This window comes from Nicotiana tomentosiformis, chromosome 11 (genome assembly GCF_000390325.3).
Source record: "Nicotiana tomentosiformis chromosome 11, ASM39032v3, whole genome shotgun sequence".
Classification (NCBI taxonomy): domain Eukaryota; kingdom Viridiplantae; phylum Streptophyta; class Magnoliopsida; order Solanales; family Solanaceae; genus Nicotiana; species Nicotiana tomentosiformis.
Window position 1 is genome coordinate 59,201,105 of NC_090822.1, and position 20,402 is coordinate 59,221,506.

General features: G+C 39.2%; 1 protein-coding gene across 1 annotated transcript; it reads right to left on the minus strand.

Annotated features, from left to right (window-relative positions):
• Positions 1 to 8,543: 8,543 nt before the first annotated feature.
• LOC138901519 (uncharacterized) lies at positions 8,544 to 12,782 on the minus strand. The gene is made up of 3 exons (XM_070189291.1): positions 12,594 to 12,782; positions 9,007 to 9,262; positions 8,544 to 8,821 (listed from the first exon to the last, which is right to left on the minus strand). The coding sequence occupies exons 1-3, from the start codon at positions 12,780 to 12,782 to the stop codon at positions 8,544 to 8,546; spliced, it is 723 nt and encodes a 240-aa protein (XP_070045392.1).
• Between the last annotated feature and the right edge of the window lie 7,620 nt (positions 12,783 to 20,402).

Genomic DNA, 20,402 nt, shown 5'->3' on the forward strand with positions numbered 1-20,402 from the left:
AGAGGCATATCTATGTGCACTTGGCTACCCGTGCCCTATAATCTTTCTTGATTATAACCCCACAGTAACTTCATGCCTACTGTAGTGCCTTGTCCTTACACCCTATGCTTGATATAAATTTCCCTAAGAATGTTTTGGTGCCCTGGGTTGTTCTTTGGGCTCCGATGATGAACTATAGTATCCTACTTGTTCACAGTTGTTGAGTTTTTTTGTGTGTTCGGACCTTTAAGGGATTTACCATGACTTTTACATACACTGTTGTGTCTCGGCAATATGAAATTACTCGATTGATTATTTTATTTGTGTTTAAGCCTTTGAGGAAGATTAGAAGTAGGTGATTAATGGTATTTGGGTGTGAAACCTATTCTGTGGATAAGGCACCCCTTCTTGACACAAGCACTGCTCTGGGTCCATGAGAACCTCGTAAAATCTGAAGTGCTAGGGGTATACAAGAGAATTTTATCAATAAATAAGGATTTACTCTAAGCATTTAATCACTAACTCCTATTAATCCTCATCAGATTAACATAAATGATATTTGTCTCACCACATTCTTTAGCTCTTTATTTTTATTTTTTCATGATCTTTATCTTATTTTATTTTTATATTTTATATACGCTAATTATCTTTTTTACTATGCATGTTTTAAAATTGGGCCTACTGAGTTCCATTGGGAACTCATGTCCAAATTCAAATCCAGCCTGCTCCCTTGTCCTCATGATAGAGTCTGCCGCTTGATCCAAATCTCGCTGGGCCTGGTTAAGCTTACCAGCCCAATTTTCAAGAGTCCAGCCACTCTCCCTTATTTATTTTAAATCCATTCGTTGTTGTTTGTTATTTCGTATATATGTATCTCTGAATGACTAACTTTATTATTGGATATTTTGATACATTGATCTTTTAGGAAAGTAGGAAAACCAAGGCTCAAAGGTAAAAGAACAAAATAAGAAATTCTGCACTTTAAATACTTTAATGTTTGGTCACTTATCAGTTTCAAACTTATTTTCTTAATAAAATGAAAGACCCTATCTTGTTATCACTGACGATTTTTAATAAGTGTAGACTTTGGCATATTCAAAGCAAAAATGCAGCTCTAAAATAGAAGTACAAGTCTACAACAACAACAACAACATACCTAGCATTATCCCACACCGTGAGGTCTGGGGAGGGTAGTGTGTACGCAGACCTTACTCCTACCTTGTAAGGATAGAGAGGTTGTTTTCAATAGACCCTCGGCTCAGGAAAGAATAACCACCACATTAATAAAAATATATACAAGAAGGGACAGTAACAAAAATCCATAAAAAAGCAGAATAAAAATAAAAAGATAGTAAGGTGATCAACAATGAAAAAAATAACGGTTAGTCATAAAAATCTACTACCAACGAAAATCGATATTGTGTGCCAATACTACTATTATGAACACTCTAGACTACCTACCCTACTACACTAATCCTCCACCTCTATACCTTTCTATCAAGGATCTTGTCCTCGGTAAGATGAAGTTGCGCCATGTCTTGCCTAATCACCTCTCCCTACCTCCTCTGTAAGCTGAAGTTGCGCCATGTCTTGCCTAATCACCTCTCCCCACCTCTTTTTTGGCCTAACTATTCCTCTCCGTAGTCCCTCCAATGTCAACCTCTCACACCTCCTCATCGGGACGTCTGTGCTCATCCTCCTCACATGACCAAACCACCTAAGTTATGCTTCCCGCATCTTGTCCTCAATAGGGGCCACACCCACCTTGTCGCGAATAACCACATTCCTAATCCTATTTAAGCTGGTGTGACCGCACATCCATCTTAACATCCTCATCTCTGCTACCTTTATCTTCTGGACATGAGCGATCTTGACTAGCCAACAGTTAACCCCCATACAACATCGTCAGTCTGACCACCACCCTGTAGAACTTACCTTTAAGTTTCGGTAGCACCTTCTTATCACACAAAACACTGGAAGCGAGTCTCCATCTCATCCATCCCGCCCCAATACGATGTGTGACATCTTCATCAATATCCCCATCCCCCTGAATAATAGACCCAAGGTACTTAAAACTTCCTCTCTTAGGGATGACCTATGAGTCCAGCCTCACCTCCCCTTCCTCCTTGAGTCTCACCACTGAACTTACACTCCAAGTATTCTGTCTTGTTCCTGCTCAACTTGAAACCTTTAGACTCCATGGTCTGCCTCCATACCTCTAACTCCGCGTTCATACTGCCTCGTGTCTTGTCAATTAATAGAATATCATCTGCAAATAGCATGCACCACAACACCTCCCCTTGGATGTGGCGCGTCAGTACGTCCATTGCCAGGGCAAATAAAAAAGGGCTGGGTGTCGACCCCTGATGCAATCCCATCATAACCGAAGCTCAACTCTATTCAAGGACAAGGATGAAGCTTTGGAATCTCAAAGACGGCCTTTAACAAGATGTCAAGCTAAAGAGTTGCAAAACAAGGACATTGGACTACAAGTGAAAAAGAAGAAGTTGTTAATTGGGAGGAAGAGCTCAAGGATAAAGGATGTGAATTGGATAGCATCAAGGATACATAGAGTTTTGGAAGCTCCAAGAAATCCATTTACGAAATCTCAAGATAAAGAGTTGCAGACTAAGGTTGCTGGACTTCAATGACAAAATAAAAAAGCTTTTAATTGTAGAGAAAAAGCTCAAACCCAAAGGAGATGAATTGTCCAAGTTTTACAATTATTTGGTGGCCCAAATTAAAGTCCAAGAGGAGGAAGATTGGTTCACTAAATCAGCCCTTGAAGTCCACCAAAAGGGCTCAAAATGAGCTTAAAAGAGGTCCAAAAGGGAGTGTTTCAAAACAAGCCCAATTGGAATCCAAACCAATGGCCCAAACTAATAGTTTTAAGGCCTAAATAAGTTGTTAATTGGGAGGAAGAGCTCAAGGATAAAGGATGTGAATTGGCTAGGTGATAGCATCAAGGACACATAGAGTTTTGGAAGCTCTAAGAAAGCCATTTACGAGATCTCAAGATAAAGAGTTGCAGACTAAGGTTGCTGGACTTCAATAACAAAATAAAGAAGCTTTTAATTGTAGAGGAAAATCTCAAACCCAAAGGAGATGAATTATCCAAATTTACAATTATTTGGTGGCCTAAATTGAAGTCCAAGAGGAGGAAGATTGGGTCACTAAATCAGCCCTTGAAGTCCATCAAAAGGGCTCAAAATGAGATTAAAAGAGGTCCAAAAGGGGGTGTTTCAAATGGAGCCCAATTGGAGTCCAAACCAACGGCCCAAACTAATAGTTTTAAGGCCCAAATCTTCCCCAAAGGTATTTGGCCGCCCCCTACCTAATTTTGTGACTTTTCTTATTTCTTAGCAACCACCCTACCAAATTTTGATGACTTTTGTTACCCCTTAGCATCCCCTACCTAATTTTGATGACTTTTGTTACCTCTTAGCAACCCCCTACCTAATTTTAAGGACTTTTACTCCTATAAATAAGGAGTTCTTCTCATTCATTGAGGACTTCTTTGTTGATTAAGAATATCATACTTTGAGAGTTCTTTCGAACTTTGTTACTTATACTTTGAGATTTATCTTTCAACCTTTACTTGTTCATAGTTCAAGGTAGTAAGATTACTTCTCTATTGTGATATCCTTGATTCCTTTGTGGTAATCTTAGAAGGCAATTAATACTAGTTATTGATTGTTGTCTCAAATTACTCGTAAAGCGGTCAAGATTCGAATCTATTATTTTGATTTGTTTTTAAGTAAAGGCATTTGATTTCTTCAATAAATCAAGATGTTGTTGCTTGGATCTTGTCAAGGCTATAGAACTTGTGTTCTTGGAAGTTCCTGGAATTCTTTCCTTGAATTTTTCCATATCCTTTATTTTCTGCACTTCAATTCCTTATTGTTATTTCTCCCGCATTTACTTCTCAAATGCTTACTCTAGTTTGGTTCCCCGACCTTGTTGTTATCAAGTGGTATCAGCACGGTTCTATCAAGGTTTCGTTCTTGATAATTCTGGGAATTTCTTGAATACTAAGAGCGAAAAAAAAAGTTAAAAATAACAAAAAAATGAAAATCAGTTTTTTTTAAAATTGCTTGCTCTCCAGGAACTTTGTTTTGTATCTAATTTGTTTCGAAAAACTATCAAAGAAAACAAGAAGAGGGGATCCTAGATTTCAAAGATAAGAAATAAATTTAATTTTTCTTACTCTTTCTATAAATATATAATCCTTTCTTTTTGTTCGTGCCTTGTTTCAACCGAGCCTAATAGTTCTAGGATTTGGTTCTTCTTTCATTAGTTCTCCAAAAATCTGAATTTTACTACTAAGAACTTCATACGAGTTGAGTTTAACTACAAATCTACAAAGTATTTTGTTCAAAGGTTATTTCGAGAGGAAAAAAAGGCAAAGAGAGGTGAGAGCATTATAGAAAAAAAGCCAAATTTGAGAGATACATATTTCCTTTAATCTATGTCAAGATGTCTCAAGAAGGTAGTTACAGTGGAAGGAGGAGAGCTATGACTCAAGAACTTGAAAAGCCGAACTTACAGTATACCGAATGGAAGGAAGATAATGATAAAGTTATTTTTCAAACAAGAGCTAAAGTGATGTCTGCAATTTATGCCCTTAGAATTGACAAAGCATTTGGCTATAACTTAATTAGAACTTATATGGTTGAGAAATTAAACTTGTCTTGTGTTGAACATATTGAACCCTACATGTTGAAAGAAGTAAAGGTAGATAAAAGAGTGTTATTGCAATTCTCTATTGGAAGGTATGAGGATGTGATTTGGTGTGATGTTATTCCCCTGAATAGTTTTTATATCTTGTTGGGAAGGCCATGGTATGTCTATAGAAGTGCTTCATATAGTATGGAAAAAAATAGATACTCTTTTGAGGTTAATGGGAAGAAACTCATTCTTGGGCCTTTGACTCCCTCACAAATTTGTGAAGATGAAAAGATTATTAAAGAAAATATGGAAAAATATGAGAGAGAGAAGAATGAGAGGAGTAAGGGAGTGCATGTTGACATTCCAAGAGAGAAAAAAGGAGAGGTTGTCTTGAGTGGAAAAAGTGGGATGTCAAGTGAGGTAAAGAGTGATCTTGAGAAAAAAGAAAAGAGAGAAGGCAATGAGATAACAAAAGTCTGTGAGGTAGAGAGAGAAAAACAAGAGGGTTTGAGTGAAGAAAAAGAAAAAAACTTTAGTGATAGAAAAGAGGCTAAGGGTGAGGAGAAAGTTAGTCTTGTGATAAAAGCCAAAGAGAGTGTAAGCAAGAAAAAGTTTTCTTTACTTCCTAACCTACTAACTCTTTCTTGTATTAGTTCTTGTGATTTTATGCAGACACATGTTGAAAGACCTTTTGAAAGGGGAGGTGAGGTGCAAGAGATGGTGTCAAAGGATCCAATTAGATTCCAATATAAATTTGGCGAAATAAATTCTTGTTGGATGGTGGAAGATAAAAGCGTGGTTAAATTCTTTGTTATTGAACCTTTTAACTATTTTGATCCTTATTTACAAGTTTATGACATGGAGTTGCCTAAAAGCATTGCTAAGTTGGAGCCATTGAATAAAAGAATACAAGGTGATGATGTTCCATTGGTAAATAATTCCAAGTATGGTATGTATAATTGGTTTATTTGCATTCTTGACCTTTCTAGAACACCTAAGGTATTTTTGGAGGTAATGAATTATACACTTATTTCTTATGTTGGTGACTTTATAATTTTTGTGGATGATGATATTTTGATGCACATCAAGTCATTAACTGTAATATCTAAGTTAAAGTGTAAGAGTAATTTGCTTCCTTTTGAAACTACGTATGACTTAGATGATTATGTATTCCAACTTGGTGGAAAGAGGTATGAAATTTATGAGAAGAGGTTTGCGAATGAGTTCAATATTTCTTCTTCTCTTATTCAAGTGGCTAATGAGTTTCCATATGATAAATTGCTAGAATGTGATCTTTGTTGTGTTATGGGGAGTCCTTCTTCAAGTCATGTTCATTGTGAGCTTGTAAAAGTGTTTGTTACTAGTAAAGAGGATATGCATGATTGTTGTAACACTTGTGATCAAATACTCTTTCATGTAGAGGAATCCATGAGATTTGTACTTATAGATAGTTGGCTATATCATGAAAGTATCTTCTTTGATACATGTGGTAGAGATACTTATATTAAATAGATGTGTGGTCAATCTTTTATAATTTTTTTGTCATGTATACCTATGGACTACCTTACCGACAAGATCGAAATGCAAGTTCCAATGCATGGCGCATCTAAGAGATATTTTTATTGTATTGGTCTAGGTAAGCATAAATTTTATTGGGATGATGATGTCCATATGCTTTATAAGGCAGTATTTTCACCTATTAGGATTAATTGGGTTAAATAGATACATGGTCACTATCTTATTTTATTCCTACTATTTTTTCAGATTAGTGGATGCTATTTACTAGTGTGTGTTTTCTTTTTCTTGCAAGGTCAAAATTCGAGGACGCATTTTCTTCAAGAATAGGGGAATGATAGAAATGATAGAATCGTAGGAAGCTCAACTCTATTCAAGGACACTGATGAAGCTTTGGAATCTCAATTATGGCTTTAACAAGATGTCAAGCTAAAGAGTTACAAAACAAGGTCATTAGACTTCAAGTGCAAATAAAGAAGTTGTTAATTGAGAGGAAGAGCTCAAGAATAAAGGATGTGAATTGGCTAGGTGGTAGCATCAAGGACACATAGAGTTTTGGAAGCTCTAAGAAATCCATTTACGAGATCTCAAGATAAAGAGTTGCAGACTAAGGTTGCTGGACTTCAATAACAAAATAAAGAAGCTTTTGATTGTAGAGGAAAATCTCAAACCCAAAGGAGATGAATTATCCAAATTTACAATTATTTGGTGGCCTAAATTGAAGTCCAAGAGGAGGAAGATTGGGTCACTAAATCAGCCCTTGAAGTCCATCAAAAGGGCTCAAAATGAGATTAAAAGAGGTCCAAAAGGGGGTGTTTCAAACGGAGCCCAATTAGAGTCCAAACCAATGGCCCAAACTAATAGTTTTTAAGGCCCAAATCTTCCCCAAAGGTATTTGGCCGCCCCCTACCTAATTTTGTGACTTTTTTTATTTCTTAGCAACCACCCTACCTAATTTTGATGATTTTTGTTACCCCTTAGCAGCCCCCTATCTAATTTTGATGACTTTTGTTACCTCTTAGCAACCCCCTACCTAATTTTAAGGACTTTTACTCCTATAAATAAGGAGTTCTTCTCATTCATTGAGGACTTCTTTATTGATTAAGAATATCATACTTTGAGAGTTCTTTCGAACCTTTGTTACTTATGCTTTGAGATTTATCTTTCAACCTTTACTTGTTCATAGTTCAAGGTAGTAAGATTACTTCTCTATTGTGATATCTTTGATTTCTTTGTGGTAATCTTAGAAGGCGGTTAGTACTAGTTATTGATTGTTGTCTCAAGTTACTCGTAAAGCGGTCAAGATCCGAATCTATTATTTTAATTTGTTTTTAAGTAAAGGTGTTTGATTTCTTCAATAAATCAAGATGTTATTGCTTGGATCTTGTCAAGGCTATAGAACTTGTGTTCTTGGAAGTTCCTGGAATTCTTACCTTGAATTTTCCCATATCCTTTATTTTCTGCACTTCAATTCTAGTTGTTCAAGTCCTTATTATTATTATTGCTTCCGTATTTACTTCTCAAATTCTTACTCTAGTTTGGATTCCCGACCTTGTTGTTATCAATACATGTCCTTAATCACCCTAATATAGTCGACAGGTACACCTCTAGCCTCCAATCATCTCCATAAAACCTCCCTCGGAACTTTATCATACACCTTTTTTAAGTCGATGAACACCATATGCAAGTCCTTCTTCCTCTCCCTATACTGCTCCCGTCAATATCCTAACAAGGTGGATGGCTTCTGTAGTCGAACGCCCTGGCATAAACCCGAACTGGTTCTCAGAAATAGACACACTCCTCATCATCTTTAACTCTACCACTCTCTCCCAAACTTTCATAGTATGGCTAAGCAGCTTGATACCCCGATAGTTATTGCAATTTTGGATATCACCCTTGTTCTTGTATACAGGAACCATCGTGCTCCACCTCCACTCTTTGGGCATCTTTTGCGTTCTAAAAATGACATTAAATAACCTAGTGAGCCACTCCAAGCCCGCCTTGCCCGCACTTTTCCAAAACTCTACTGAGATTTCATCTGGCCTGGTCTCTTTGCCCCTGCCCATCTTACGCAAAGCCCTATCATATTCATTAACTCTAATTCGCCTACAATACACAAAGTCACAATGACTCTCGGAGAGTTCCAAATTACCCAGTACAATGCACTTATCCTCATCGTCGTTCAAGAGACTATGGAAGTAGGTTTTCCATCTCCGACAGATAAGCCCCTCATCCAACAAAACTCTACCTTCTTCGTCTTTGATGCACTTCACTTGGTCCAAGTCACGAGCCTTCCTTTCTTGCGCCTTGGCTAACCTGAACAACCTCTTATCCCCACCTCGGCCCTCAAGTTCCTCATACAAATGACTAAAAGCTGCATTCTAGGCCGCTGTAACTGCTAGCTTTGCCTCTTTCTTAGCCAACTTATATTGCTCTGTATTCTCCCCCTTCTCCTCCTCGTCTACACTTTTCACTAGCTTTAGATACGCTGCTTTCTTGGTTTCCACTTTTCCTTGCACCTCTCCATTCCACCACCAGTGTCCCTTGTGACCACCAGAGTAACCCTTTGAGACCCATAATACCTCTCTCGTGATTTCTCTAATGCACTGCGCAGTCGTGGTCCACATAGCACTTGCGTCCCCACTACTCCTCCAAGCCCCTATAGTCAGCAGGTTGACCCCCAACTCCTACGCTTTAGCTTCCGTCATGGCTCCCCACTTGATCCTATATTGGCTATACATCGCCCTCTTCCTCCTCTTCCTCGTGATCTCAATGTCCATGACCAGGAGCCTATGAAGGGTCGAGAGATTCTCACTCGGAATGCCTTGAAATCCGTGCAAAGACCTCTATCCGACTTCCTGTAGAGTAGATAAGCAATCTTAGTCTCGGCCACCGAACTCTGAAAGGTGACCAAGTGCTCCATCTTCTTAGGAAAACTTGAGTTTGCTATCACCAAATCAAATGCTCTAGCAAAGTCCAGCAGAGACTTTCCTCCTCTGTTTCTATCTCTAAAACCAAAGCCACAATGCACATCATCATACTCCCCAAACGTCGCTCCAATGTGGCCATTGAAATCTCCTCCTATGAGAGAAGTACAAGTCTGGAAATACAAAATAAATATATTGTCCGAATAATAACAACAGCAACTAAGATGGAAAGAGATGCTAAAGCCTATCGTTAAAATGCAGGTCTACCTCGTCTCTCGGCAACTCACAGCACAGTCACAGCGGCTCTCGGCTCGGTCCAACAACCTAAATTTGCACAATTAAATGCAGAGTGTAGTATGAGTACAACCAATTCCATATACTCAGCAAGTATCATAACTAACCTCGGCGAGGTAATAGAGGCAAGAATTATCAATGATACTCGCTAATAACCTGCTCAGTTCATAAATATTCACAAGTACACAACAATAATATTATTAAATCATGAAAACACAGATAAAGTCACCTTGGTGCACAAGATATAATGTGCCAAGCTCTGTATCAGTTAACAATCCAACATATAGAAAAGATATGCACATAAAACTGCATACATACAAGTAAATTGCCAGTAGAGAAGAAATGCAATAACCAAACACTGATCAGTTTCCCTCATACCGCGCGTACACCGTCAAGAGAGAAATATGAGAGGGTGAACCTAGGGGGATGGATATATCCACACGCTACACGGACAACTTTTGTGCCATAAATAACAAGCGCACGGACAACGCACGTGCCATATATATCAATCGCACGGACAACTTACGTGATATCATATCTCAACCGCACGGATAACTCACGTGCTATCATATCTTGGATCTGAATGGACAACTCACATGTTATCATACCTCAACAGCATGAAAACTCACATGCTACCAGTCTAGTCCATATCACATAGAAAGCAGATATATAAGATTTATATGTACATGAACATTGGATATCAAAGCATATACTCATGGACTATTATAAGTGACATGCTAAGGTGTATGTATGTGCGAAGTGTGCTACAATAGCTCAACAAGAAATTACATCACAAAATTAGCACTTTTCATGTTCAATCGGGAGATTAACCAGTATGTAACCTCAAACATGATTCAAACAGCTCACAAAGGGGTTTAAACATTAATAAGCATAATAGCATGAATCTTAGCCATCAATTCAAGGCATATCATAGCCTAAGTACTACACCGAGCATGAATAATATCTCGGTACTCGCACATAGGCTCAACCCCTCACATGTGCGCCACCCAGAGCACATAGCCATCACTAATAACTCATGCACCTTGTGCCTCAACGAAGTTTAGGTAAGACACTTACCTCAAGCAAGCAAATCAATACTCTAGAAATCTCTTCCAGCACGAATCGACCTCCGAACAGCTCGTATCTAGCCAAAAATAACTCAATAATATTAAATAAAGTCATAGGAAACAAACACAAACAATAAAGCTTCAATCTTTATACAAACACACAAAATAAACCCAAAAATTCAACCCAGGCTCCCAACCCGAAATCTGACAAAAGTCACAAATCCCGAAAGCCCATTTGAATATGAGTCCATCCATACAAGATACATCCAATTCTGACTCTGAATCGGGGTTCAAATCCTCATTTTTCATTTTAGAAAACTTTTGCCAAAACCCCCAATTTTTCTCACTTAGATTAACAAATCAAACGCTAAAATCAATGTTGGAGTCATGAATAATAAACAAATACCCCAATCCAAGTCGTGAAAATCCTCTCAAAAATTACCCAAATCCGAGATCACAATCTCAAAATATGATAAAATGTGTAAAAGAACCAAAATTCAACTCTTAAAAGGTCTCCCTTTGCGAACGCGGCACGTGCCTCGCGTTCACAAAGCGCAAAATGATGACTGCCTCAAATACACCTTTGCACATCCACACCCTCACGAACGCGATGCAGAACTAACCTAACCCTATGCAAATGCGACCAGGACATCGCGAACGCGTAGGCAAACCTCCCCTAGCTCCCAGTTGCTTCGTAAGCGTGGACCCCACTATGAACGCAATGAAGAACGACTGCCCACCTCACACTTACGCTTCGCGAATGCGACTGCTATTTCACAAACGCGATGAAGAATCAGGCACCAGCAAAATCTACACTTTCCAAAAATGCTCCGGGTGGTTCGAAACCCACCCGAGGCCCCCGGGACCCTATCCAATCACACCAAAAATGCCATAATCACTATCCGGACCTAACCAAAGCCTTCAAACACTTACAGTAACACCACAACAATGAATCAAAATCCAAACCGCAAAGAGAACTTCCCTTAAGTTCAAGAACATTCAAACTTCGAACCAAGCGTCTGATTCAATCCTAAGCAATCCGGAATGAATCCAAATTTTGCACACAAGTTCCAAATGACAAAATGAAACTACTCCAACTTTCAGAACCAAAATTTGAATCGATAACATCAAACTCTATACCCGGTCAAACCTATGAACCTATGAGCCTTCCAAACCTTCAAATTGTCAACTTTCGCCAAAATAGAACCAAATCTACCTAGGAATCTCCAAATTCAAATACGGACATACACCTAAGTCTAAAATCAACATAAGAACCTATTAGAACCATCAAAATACCATTTTGGGTCGTTTACACAAAAGTCAAACCTCGGTCTACTCTTATAACTTAAGCCTCAAACCATGGAACTAAGTATTCCAATTAACTCCAAAACCTTCCCAAACTCAAACCAACCATCCTCGTAAGTCACATAACAACAAACACACATACAGGGAGCATCAAATAGGGGAACAGGGCTAAAATACACAAAACAATCGGTCGGGTTGTTACATACTCCCCCCTCTTAAATAAAGGTTCGTCCTCACAGCATGTCCTCCATGATCTGAGTAGTGCGGTTGGACTGTCCGTCAATCTGGGGATGAGATATCGTACTCAGCTCAACCTGTGTTCCCAACTCACGATGCACGTCTCTCCAAAAATGCAATGTAAACTAGGTGCCTCGATCCGAGATAATAGACATCGGTACCACAATGCAGCCATAACTAGAATGAAGTGTGCAGACTTGGTCAGTCTGTCTACAATGACCCATGCACCAATAAATCTCCTCAAGGTCCATGGCAGCCCAACCATAAAATCCATAGTGATACGCTCCCCACTTCCACTCTAGAATATCTAGCCTCTAAAGCAAACCATTATGTCTTTGATGCTCATACTTAGCCCGTTGACAGTTCAAACAATGTGCAACATACTCAACAATATTTTTTTTCATCTTCTGCCACCAATGATGCTGCCTAAAATTGCGGTACATCTCCGCGGCACCCGGATGAATAGAATACAGCAAACTATGGGCCTCTTCAAGAATCAGCTCCTGCAACCTATCCATATTAGGCACACAAATCCGGCCATGAAGCCGCAATACACCATCATCACCAATTGTCACCTCCTTGGCATCACTTACTGACACACCTTAATGCATTCAAACAAGGGCGACTGTGATACAACACAAGGAAGAACCCTACTAGGCCCCAAAATATCCAACCTCACAAAGTTTCTGGACAAAGCCTGAACATCCAAATCTAACGCTCTCTCCCCAACTGGAATAAAAGCAAGACTCCACATACTCTCCACTGTCCTACCCAAGGTGTCGGCCACCATAATGGCCTTTCCCGGATGATAAAAATGGTGATATCACAGTCTTTCCATAGCTCCAACCACCTCTATTGCCTCAAGATCAAATATTTTTGCTCGAATAGATGTTGAAGACTTTGGTGATCTGTATCTACCTCATAAGATATTCCAAAAAGATAATGCCTCCAAATATTCTTTGTATCCACCTTAATCCCCTCACTGGAAATCAAGTGACCTAAATATGCCACTGAATCTAACCAAAACTTACACTTCGAGAACTTGGCATATAGCTTCTTCTCCCTCAAAGACTGGAGCACAATCCTTATGTGCTACTCATGCTCCTCGTGACTGCAAGAATACACCAAATATCAGCAATGAACATAATAATGAAGGAATCTAGATAAGGCTGAAACACGATATTCATCAAGTGCATGAAAGCTCCTAGGCATTAGTCAGCTCAAAAGACATCACCAAAAACTTATAATGCCCTTAACGGATCCTGAAAGTCATCTTAGGAATGTCTGAAGCTCTAATCTTGAATTGATGGTACCTCGATCTCAAGTCAATCTTCGAGAATACCCTAACCTCCTGATATTGGTCAAATAAATCATCAATACGCGGTAGTGGGTACTTTTCTTAATGGTAACCTTGTTCAATTGGTAGTAGTCATTGCGCATCCTTATAGAACCATCTTTCTTCTTCACAAATAGTACCGGTGTACCCCAAGGTGGCACACTAGGCCTGATGAAAACCTTATTAATCAACTCCTATAAATGTTTCATCAATTCCTTCAACTCTGCTGGTGTCATGCGATATGGTAGAATAGAGATGGGTTGAGTGCCCGGCACCATATCAATACCAAAATCCAAATCTCCATCGAGTGGCATGCCCGGTAAGTCTGTAGAAAACACATCTGAGAACTCCCTCACTACTGGAACTGACTCAAAAGGATAACTATGATCACTAACATCTCTCACGAAGGCCAAATATACCAAACACCCCTTCTCAAACATCTGTTGAGCCTTCAAAAATTAAATTACTCTACTAGGAATGTGACCAACATAACCTATCCACTCCAACCTTAGTAACTTCAGCATAGCCAACTCCATGGTCTTAGTATGACAATCAAGAATAGCGTAGTACGAAGATAACCAATCCATACCCAAAATCACCTCAAAATGAACCATACTGAGCAATAAAAGATCAACTCTAGTCTCATAATCCCCAATAGTAACCACACAATACCGATATACATGATCCACCACAATATAATCACCCACCTATGTAGATACATGAATAGAAATATCAAGAGAATCATGAGGCATATCCAAATAACGAGCGAAATATGATGGCATATAAGAATAAGTGGAACCATGGTCAAATAACATGGAGGCATCCATGTGGCACACTGAAACAATACATGCGATCATGGTATCAGAAGCAACTACCTCTAGCCTCGATGGAAATGCATAGCAATGGTCATGCCCACCACCTGACTGATCTCCCCCTCTAGGGCTACCTCAAACCAACTGAGTACCACCCCTAGCTGGTTGTGCGGGTGGTGTAGCTACTGGTGCTGAAACCATAAGTTACGTGCTCTGTTGTGGGACACCGCTCAGAAGTCTGGGGCAATCCCTCTTGATATGACTCAAGTCTCCACATTCGAATTGACCCTTCCTCTGACAAGGCTGCAGACCCTTCGAGTAACCCTGATACCCCGAATAACTGCCTGTGGAACCCTGAGAAGATGGAGCATGGTAAGAACTTTGTGACAGAAGCACACTAAATAATGACTGAACTGGGCGAGTACAATATGAATTGTGGCTAATTGATGAACCACGAAGAATCTAACGAGCTCCTTGAGCGGGCCTAAAAGTCAGCCTCTGTTGTGATATGACTGGCCTCCAGACGAGGCACCACCAAAACCACCTAAACCATGGGGCCTTTTGGTCTCCCGCTCCTCTCACTCAAGCATGCGAACATGATCCAAGCGCCTAGCAATCTCAACCACCTAGTCAAATCTAGCACCCGTCTCGGCCTCTCGGGCTAAACCATATCGAAGACCATAGTTGAGGCCATCAATGAACCTCCTGCTCCTCTCCATCTCAGTAGAGAGCAAAAATACTACATCACGTGCCAACTCCATGAATTGCATCTCATACCGGGTCACAGTCATGCCCTCCTGGCGTAGATTCTCAAACTCCCTACGCAACTCCTCTTTGCGACTTTGTCGGACAAACTTCTCTAAGAAGAGAACTGAGAACTGATTTCATGTAAGTCGTTTTGTGACAACTGGTCTTCTTCACTCATAGGTCTACCACCACCTATAGGCTGGCACCGTCAGTTGAAAAGTAGTAAAGTCAACTCCGTTGGAATCCACAAGACCCGTTGTACAAAGAATTTGATGACAATGATAAGAAAACTCTTAGAATCCTCCGAATCTCCTCCACTAAACCGGGGAGGGCAAAGTCTCTGGAATTGATCTAACCACTTCTGCTCCTCATCAATCAAAGATGATCCAGCCCCGGCATGCGTCGCAATAGACGGTTGCACTGGCAAAATCCCCAGTGTCTGATAACCCTGAGCTAGCTGCTCCGGTGTACAGGCGGCTGGAGTCTGGGCTCCTCCCCCAACCTATGAGGTAGATGGTGCAACTATTAACATACCTGCTTGAGACAAGCTCGTATACACACTCAAGATCTGGGCTAAGGTCTCCTGAAGACCCGTTATAGCAATAGGTAGCCCCAGTGTCTGGGTTGGTCCCACCGGCTCAACAATATCTAAAACATGCTCCTCCACTAGAGCAACTGGTGGCTCCACAAATGTTGCTCTAGCTGTAGTGCGAGCCCCACCTCGGCCCCCAACTCTCGCGGCCCTAACTAGAGGCACTGGTGCCTGCTGGTCTGATCTAGCGGAACGTGTCCTTACCATCTGTGAGAGAATAAAAGAGTAAAGGTTCAAACTTCGGAATTAACAAATTCGCATGAAAATAATGCAAGAAAGTGAAGTTTTCCTAACAGTTCAGTAGCCTCTCGAAAATAAGTACAGACGTCTCTGTACCAATCCGGAAGACTCTACTAAACTTGCACATGACCTATAGTATCTATGAACATAAGGTATTGATACCAACTTATCACGACCCAAAACCACCAACCAGTCGTTATGGGGCCTAACTTACTTGCTAGGCAAGTCGAACATAACAAAAGTGGAACATAATAACAGAACTAACAGAAATAAAATAAATCCAAAGCCAACTGACATAAATAATTATGTCAATATATAAAATTTTCCATAACTAGTAATACAGAGTCATGAGCTCTATAATAGAAGTACAAGTATGGAAATATAAAATAAAATATTATCGAATAATAACAACAACAACTGGGATGGAAAGAGATGCCAAGATTCTGGTCGAAATGCAGCTCTACCTCGCCTCTCAGTAACTCACACCACAATCACAACGTCTCTCGGCTTGGTCCAACACCAGGATCTTCACATTTAAATGCAAAGTGTAGTATGAGTACAACCGACCTCATGTACTCAGCAAGTATCATAACTAACATTGGCGAGTTCAGTTCATAAATTTTTACAAGTACACAGCAATAATATCATCAAATCATGAGAACACAGATAAAGTCACCTGGGTGCACAAGAGATAATGTGCTAAGCTCTGTATCAGTTAACAATCCAGCATATAGAGAAGATATGCACATAAAACTGTATACATACAAGGAAATTTCCAGTAGAGAAGAATGCAATAACCAAACAGTGATCAGTTTCCCTCATACCGCGTGTCACCATCAAGAGATAAATATGAGAGGGTGACCCTATGGGGGATGAATCCTTATCCACGCGCTGCACGAACAACTCACATGCCATAAATAATAATTGTACGGATAACTCGCATGCCATATACATCGACTGCATGGACAACTCACATGCTATCATATCTCAACCGCACGGATAACTCACGTGCTATTATATCTCAACCGCACGAACAACTCATGTGCTACAAGTCCAGTCCATATCACACAAAAAGCAGATAGACAAGATTTACATATACATGAACAAGCATATCAAATTGCATACTCATGGAATAGTAAGTGACATGCTAAGGTGTATGCATGTGCGAAGTATGCTACCATAGGTCAAATTAGGCAATCACATTACGAAAGTAGCAATTTTCATGTTCAATCAGGAGATTAACCTCAAACATGATTCAAAATCTAAAGGGGTACAAGCATAAGAAGCATAATGGCATAAATCTTAGCAATCAATTCAAGGCATATCATAGCCTAAGGACTACCCCGAGCATAAATAATACCTCGGTACATGCACATGGGTTCAACCCCTCACATGTGTGCCACTCATAGCACATAGCCATCACTAAAAACTCAGACAACTAGTGCTTCAACTAAGTTTAGGTAAGATACTTACCTTAAGCAAGCAAATCAATACTCTATAAATTCTTTCCCGCATGAACCGGCCTCCAAACGACTCCAATCTAGTAAAAAACAACTCAATAATATTAAATATGCCTTAGGAAACAAATCCAAACAATAAAGATTCGATCTTTATAAAATACACAAAGTCAACCCAAAATGTCAGTGTAGGCCCGCATCCAGGAATATGAAAAAAGTAACAAATCCCGAACACCATTCGAATATAAGTCCAACCATACAAGTTTCATCCAATTCCAACTCCGAATTGGGGTTCAAATTCTCATTTTTTATATTAGAAAAGGTTTTGCCAAACCCCCCAATTTTCCTCACTTAGATTCACCAATCAAACGCTAAAATCAAAGTTAGAATCATGAATATAAACAACTGAGTTAGAAACACTTACACCAATCCAAGTCGTGAAATATCCTCTCAAAAATCGCCCAAATCCGAGCTCACAGTCTCAAATAATGATACAATGTGCAAAAGTCCTGAAATTCTACTCTTAAAAGGTATGCCCAGGTATTCTCTTCGCGAACGCGGCACGTGCCTCCCTTTCGCGAAGCAAAAAATGATAATAGCCTCAAATACACCTTCGCGTCTACGTCTGCGTTGGCGCTCACGTTCGCGTTCGTGTTCGCACCCTTGCAAACGCGATGAAGAACTCACCTAACCCTATGTAACTGCGACCAGGACATCACGAACGTGTAGACCAACCTCCCCCAGCTCCCAGCTGCTTCGCGAATGAAGAACCCCACCGTGAACGCAATTAAGAGCTACTGCCCAGCTCACACTTACTCTCAGCGAACGCGACTGCCCTATCGCGAACGCAATGAAGAATCAGACACCAGCAAAATGTGCACTTTCCAAAAATGCTTCAGGTGGTCTGAAACCCACCCGAGTCCCCGGAACCTCGTCTAATCACACCAACAAGTTCATAATCAATATTCGGACCTAACCAACGCCTTCAAACACTTAAGCCAAAACGCAAATAGAACTTCTCTTAAGATCAAAAACATTCAAACTTCGAACAAAGCGTCCGATTCATGCCTAAACAATCTGGAATGAACAAAAATTTTGCACACAAATCCCAAATGATGAAAACAAATCTATTCCAACTTTTGGACCAAAATTTGAATTCGATAACAGTAAAGTCAACCCCCGGTCAAACCTATAAACTTTTCAAACTTTAAAATTACCAACTTTATCCAAATAGAACCAAATCGACCTAGGAACCTCCAAATTCAAATCCATACATATACATAAGTCCAAAATTATCATACGAACGTATTGGAACCATCAAATTACCATTTCGAGCTCGTCTACACAAAACTCAAAACTCTGTCAACTCTTACAACTTAAGCTGGAACTAAATATTCTAATTCACTTCAAAACCTTTCCGAACCCAAACCATTCATCCCTGCAAGTCACATAATAATAAATACACATACGGGGAGCATCAAATAAGAGAACAAAGCTAAAATATACAAAATAACCAGCCGAATTATTACAATATAAGTAAAGAAGAATCGAGCCGTCTCTTCAGCTGATACATACTTAAATTCGGAGCTGCAATAAAAGTAGCACATTTAAAAAATCGATCCACCACCATAAGAATGATAGTGAGATCTCCGACCTTGGGCAAGCCGGAGATACAATCCAGCGAGACAGCCAAAGGCCTCTTTGGGACAGGCGTTATATCTAATTAAATATTGATTATTTATGTGAATAACATATAATAAATGACTAAGCTACAAGTTATTTTCTGTGCAACTTCGAAGCTCGACGCAGAAAAGGTTCACACAATGATATTTATAAGCTTACTAGTTTACCCCAGTGCTGATTAGGTAGATAATTTTTCTTTGAATTATTACCTTTACTTTGAGTCTTGTGGTTGGCTTCCAAGGTTCCTTCAACCATACCATCTTGCTTCATGAGCATCTTTGGCTCTTCTTCCTACAATATATGTAGCAATTCTACTAATGTAATCTTGGACAGTGTTTTTTTTTTTTTTTTCTAAGGTAACTATGGATATTTCATATTTTTCCGTCATCGTAACGAGAATTGTTTGAACAATTATTGAATTCTTAAATTTAGTACCAAGAAATCTTACATTGTTAACCATTCTAAGCGATCGATTTGAGTATTCTTTGACGGTCTCAAATTCCTTTATCTTCTGCAACTCGAATTCCCTTATCAAATTCAACACTTCCATGCCCCGTAACGAGAAGTGTTTGAACAATTATTGAATTCTTAAATTTAGTACCAAGCAATCTTACATTGTTAACCATTCTAAGCGATAGATTTGAGTATTCTTTGACGGTCTCAAATTTCTTTATCTTCTGCAGCTCGAATTCCCTTATCAAATTCAACACTTCCATGCCCCGTAACGAGCCCACCCCACCCCCTATTCTTTCATCTTCTAGATATTCTTCTTTCAGATAATCTCAAAAATAAAATTGTTGATTTGAGAGCCATAACTCTCGTAAAAATTGTCATAGATATACCAGCAAATAAAGTTACTTTCATCTTTGATTTTTTTATTTTTCTTGTCGTTGTGGCTCTTGATCTAGTTCACGATGGGATTGTTGGGAAGCGAAAAAATATTATAATCTTTTTCCACGGCCTCACAAAGATCTAAAGCCTATAAGTAAGTCTTAAATCACATTGTCCACAGTTGGTAATTTTTACCATCAAAGACCGGAGGAGCCAATTGAGAAAGTTTGAGTCTCCATCTCAATCAAGAAAAATTTTACTCACTCAAGTCCCTTAAGAAGATGGCTCTTGATACTAATTGTTAAATTTTTTGTAAGAAAAAATTGGAAAATACATAGGAATTGCTAAGAGAAGTATACTAGAATAGAAGTAGCAAATGAAACTGTGTTTCTCATTGATTAATTTCAACTTAGATACATGAAGAAAATAACTGAAAGACTTAACAAACTGCTGAAAATATGCTAAAGATAACACACATAACAATCTCCTACTTTGAAGCCACGAAAGATTATAACAGATAACAATAGAAAACTTAAAATCTAGCTATTGATGGGCTAATTTTCTGCAAATTTCTTAGAGATAATGCAGTTATATTTTAAATTTTTGCAACTTCCTAATGCATATTTTCAACAAGGAATATGAAAATACTTAAGGGATAATAAGGTAAATTAGTTGGTCAAATCTCAAGTGCTTTTAAGCCAAAAAAATAATA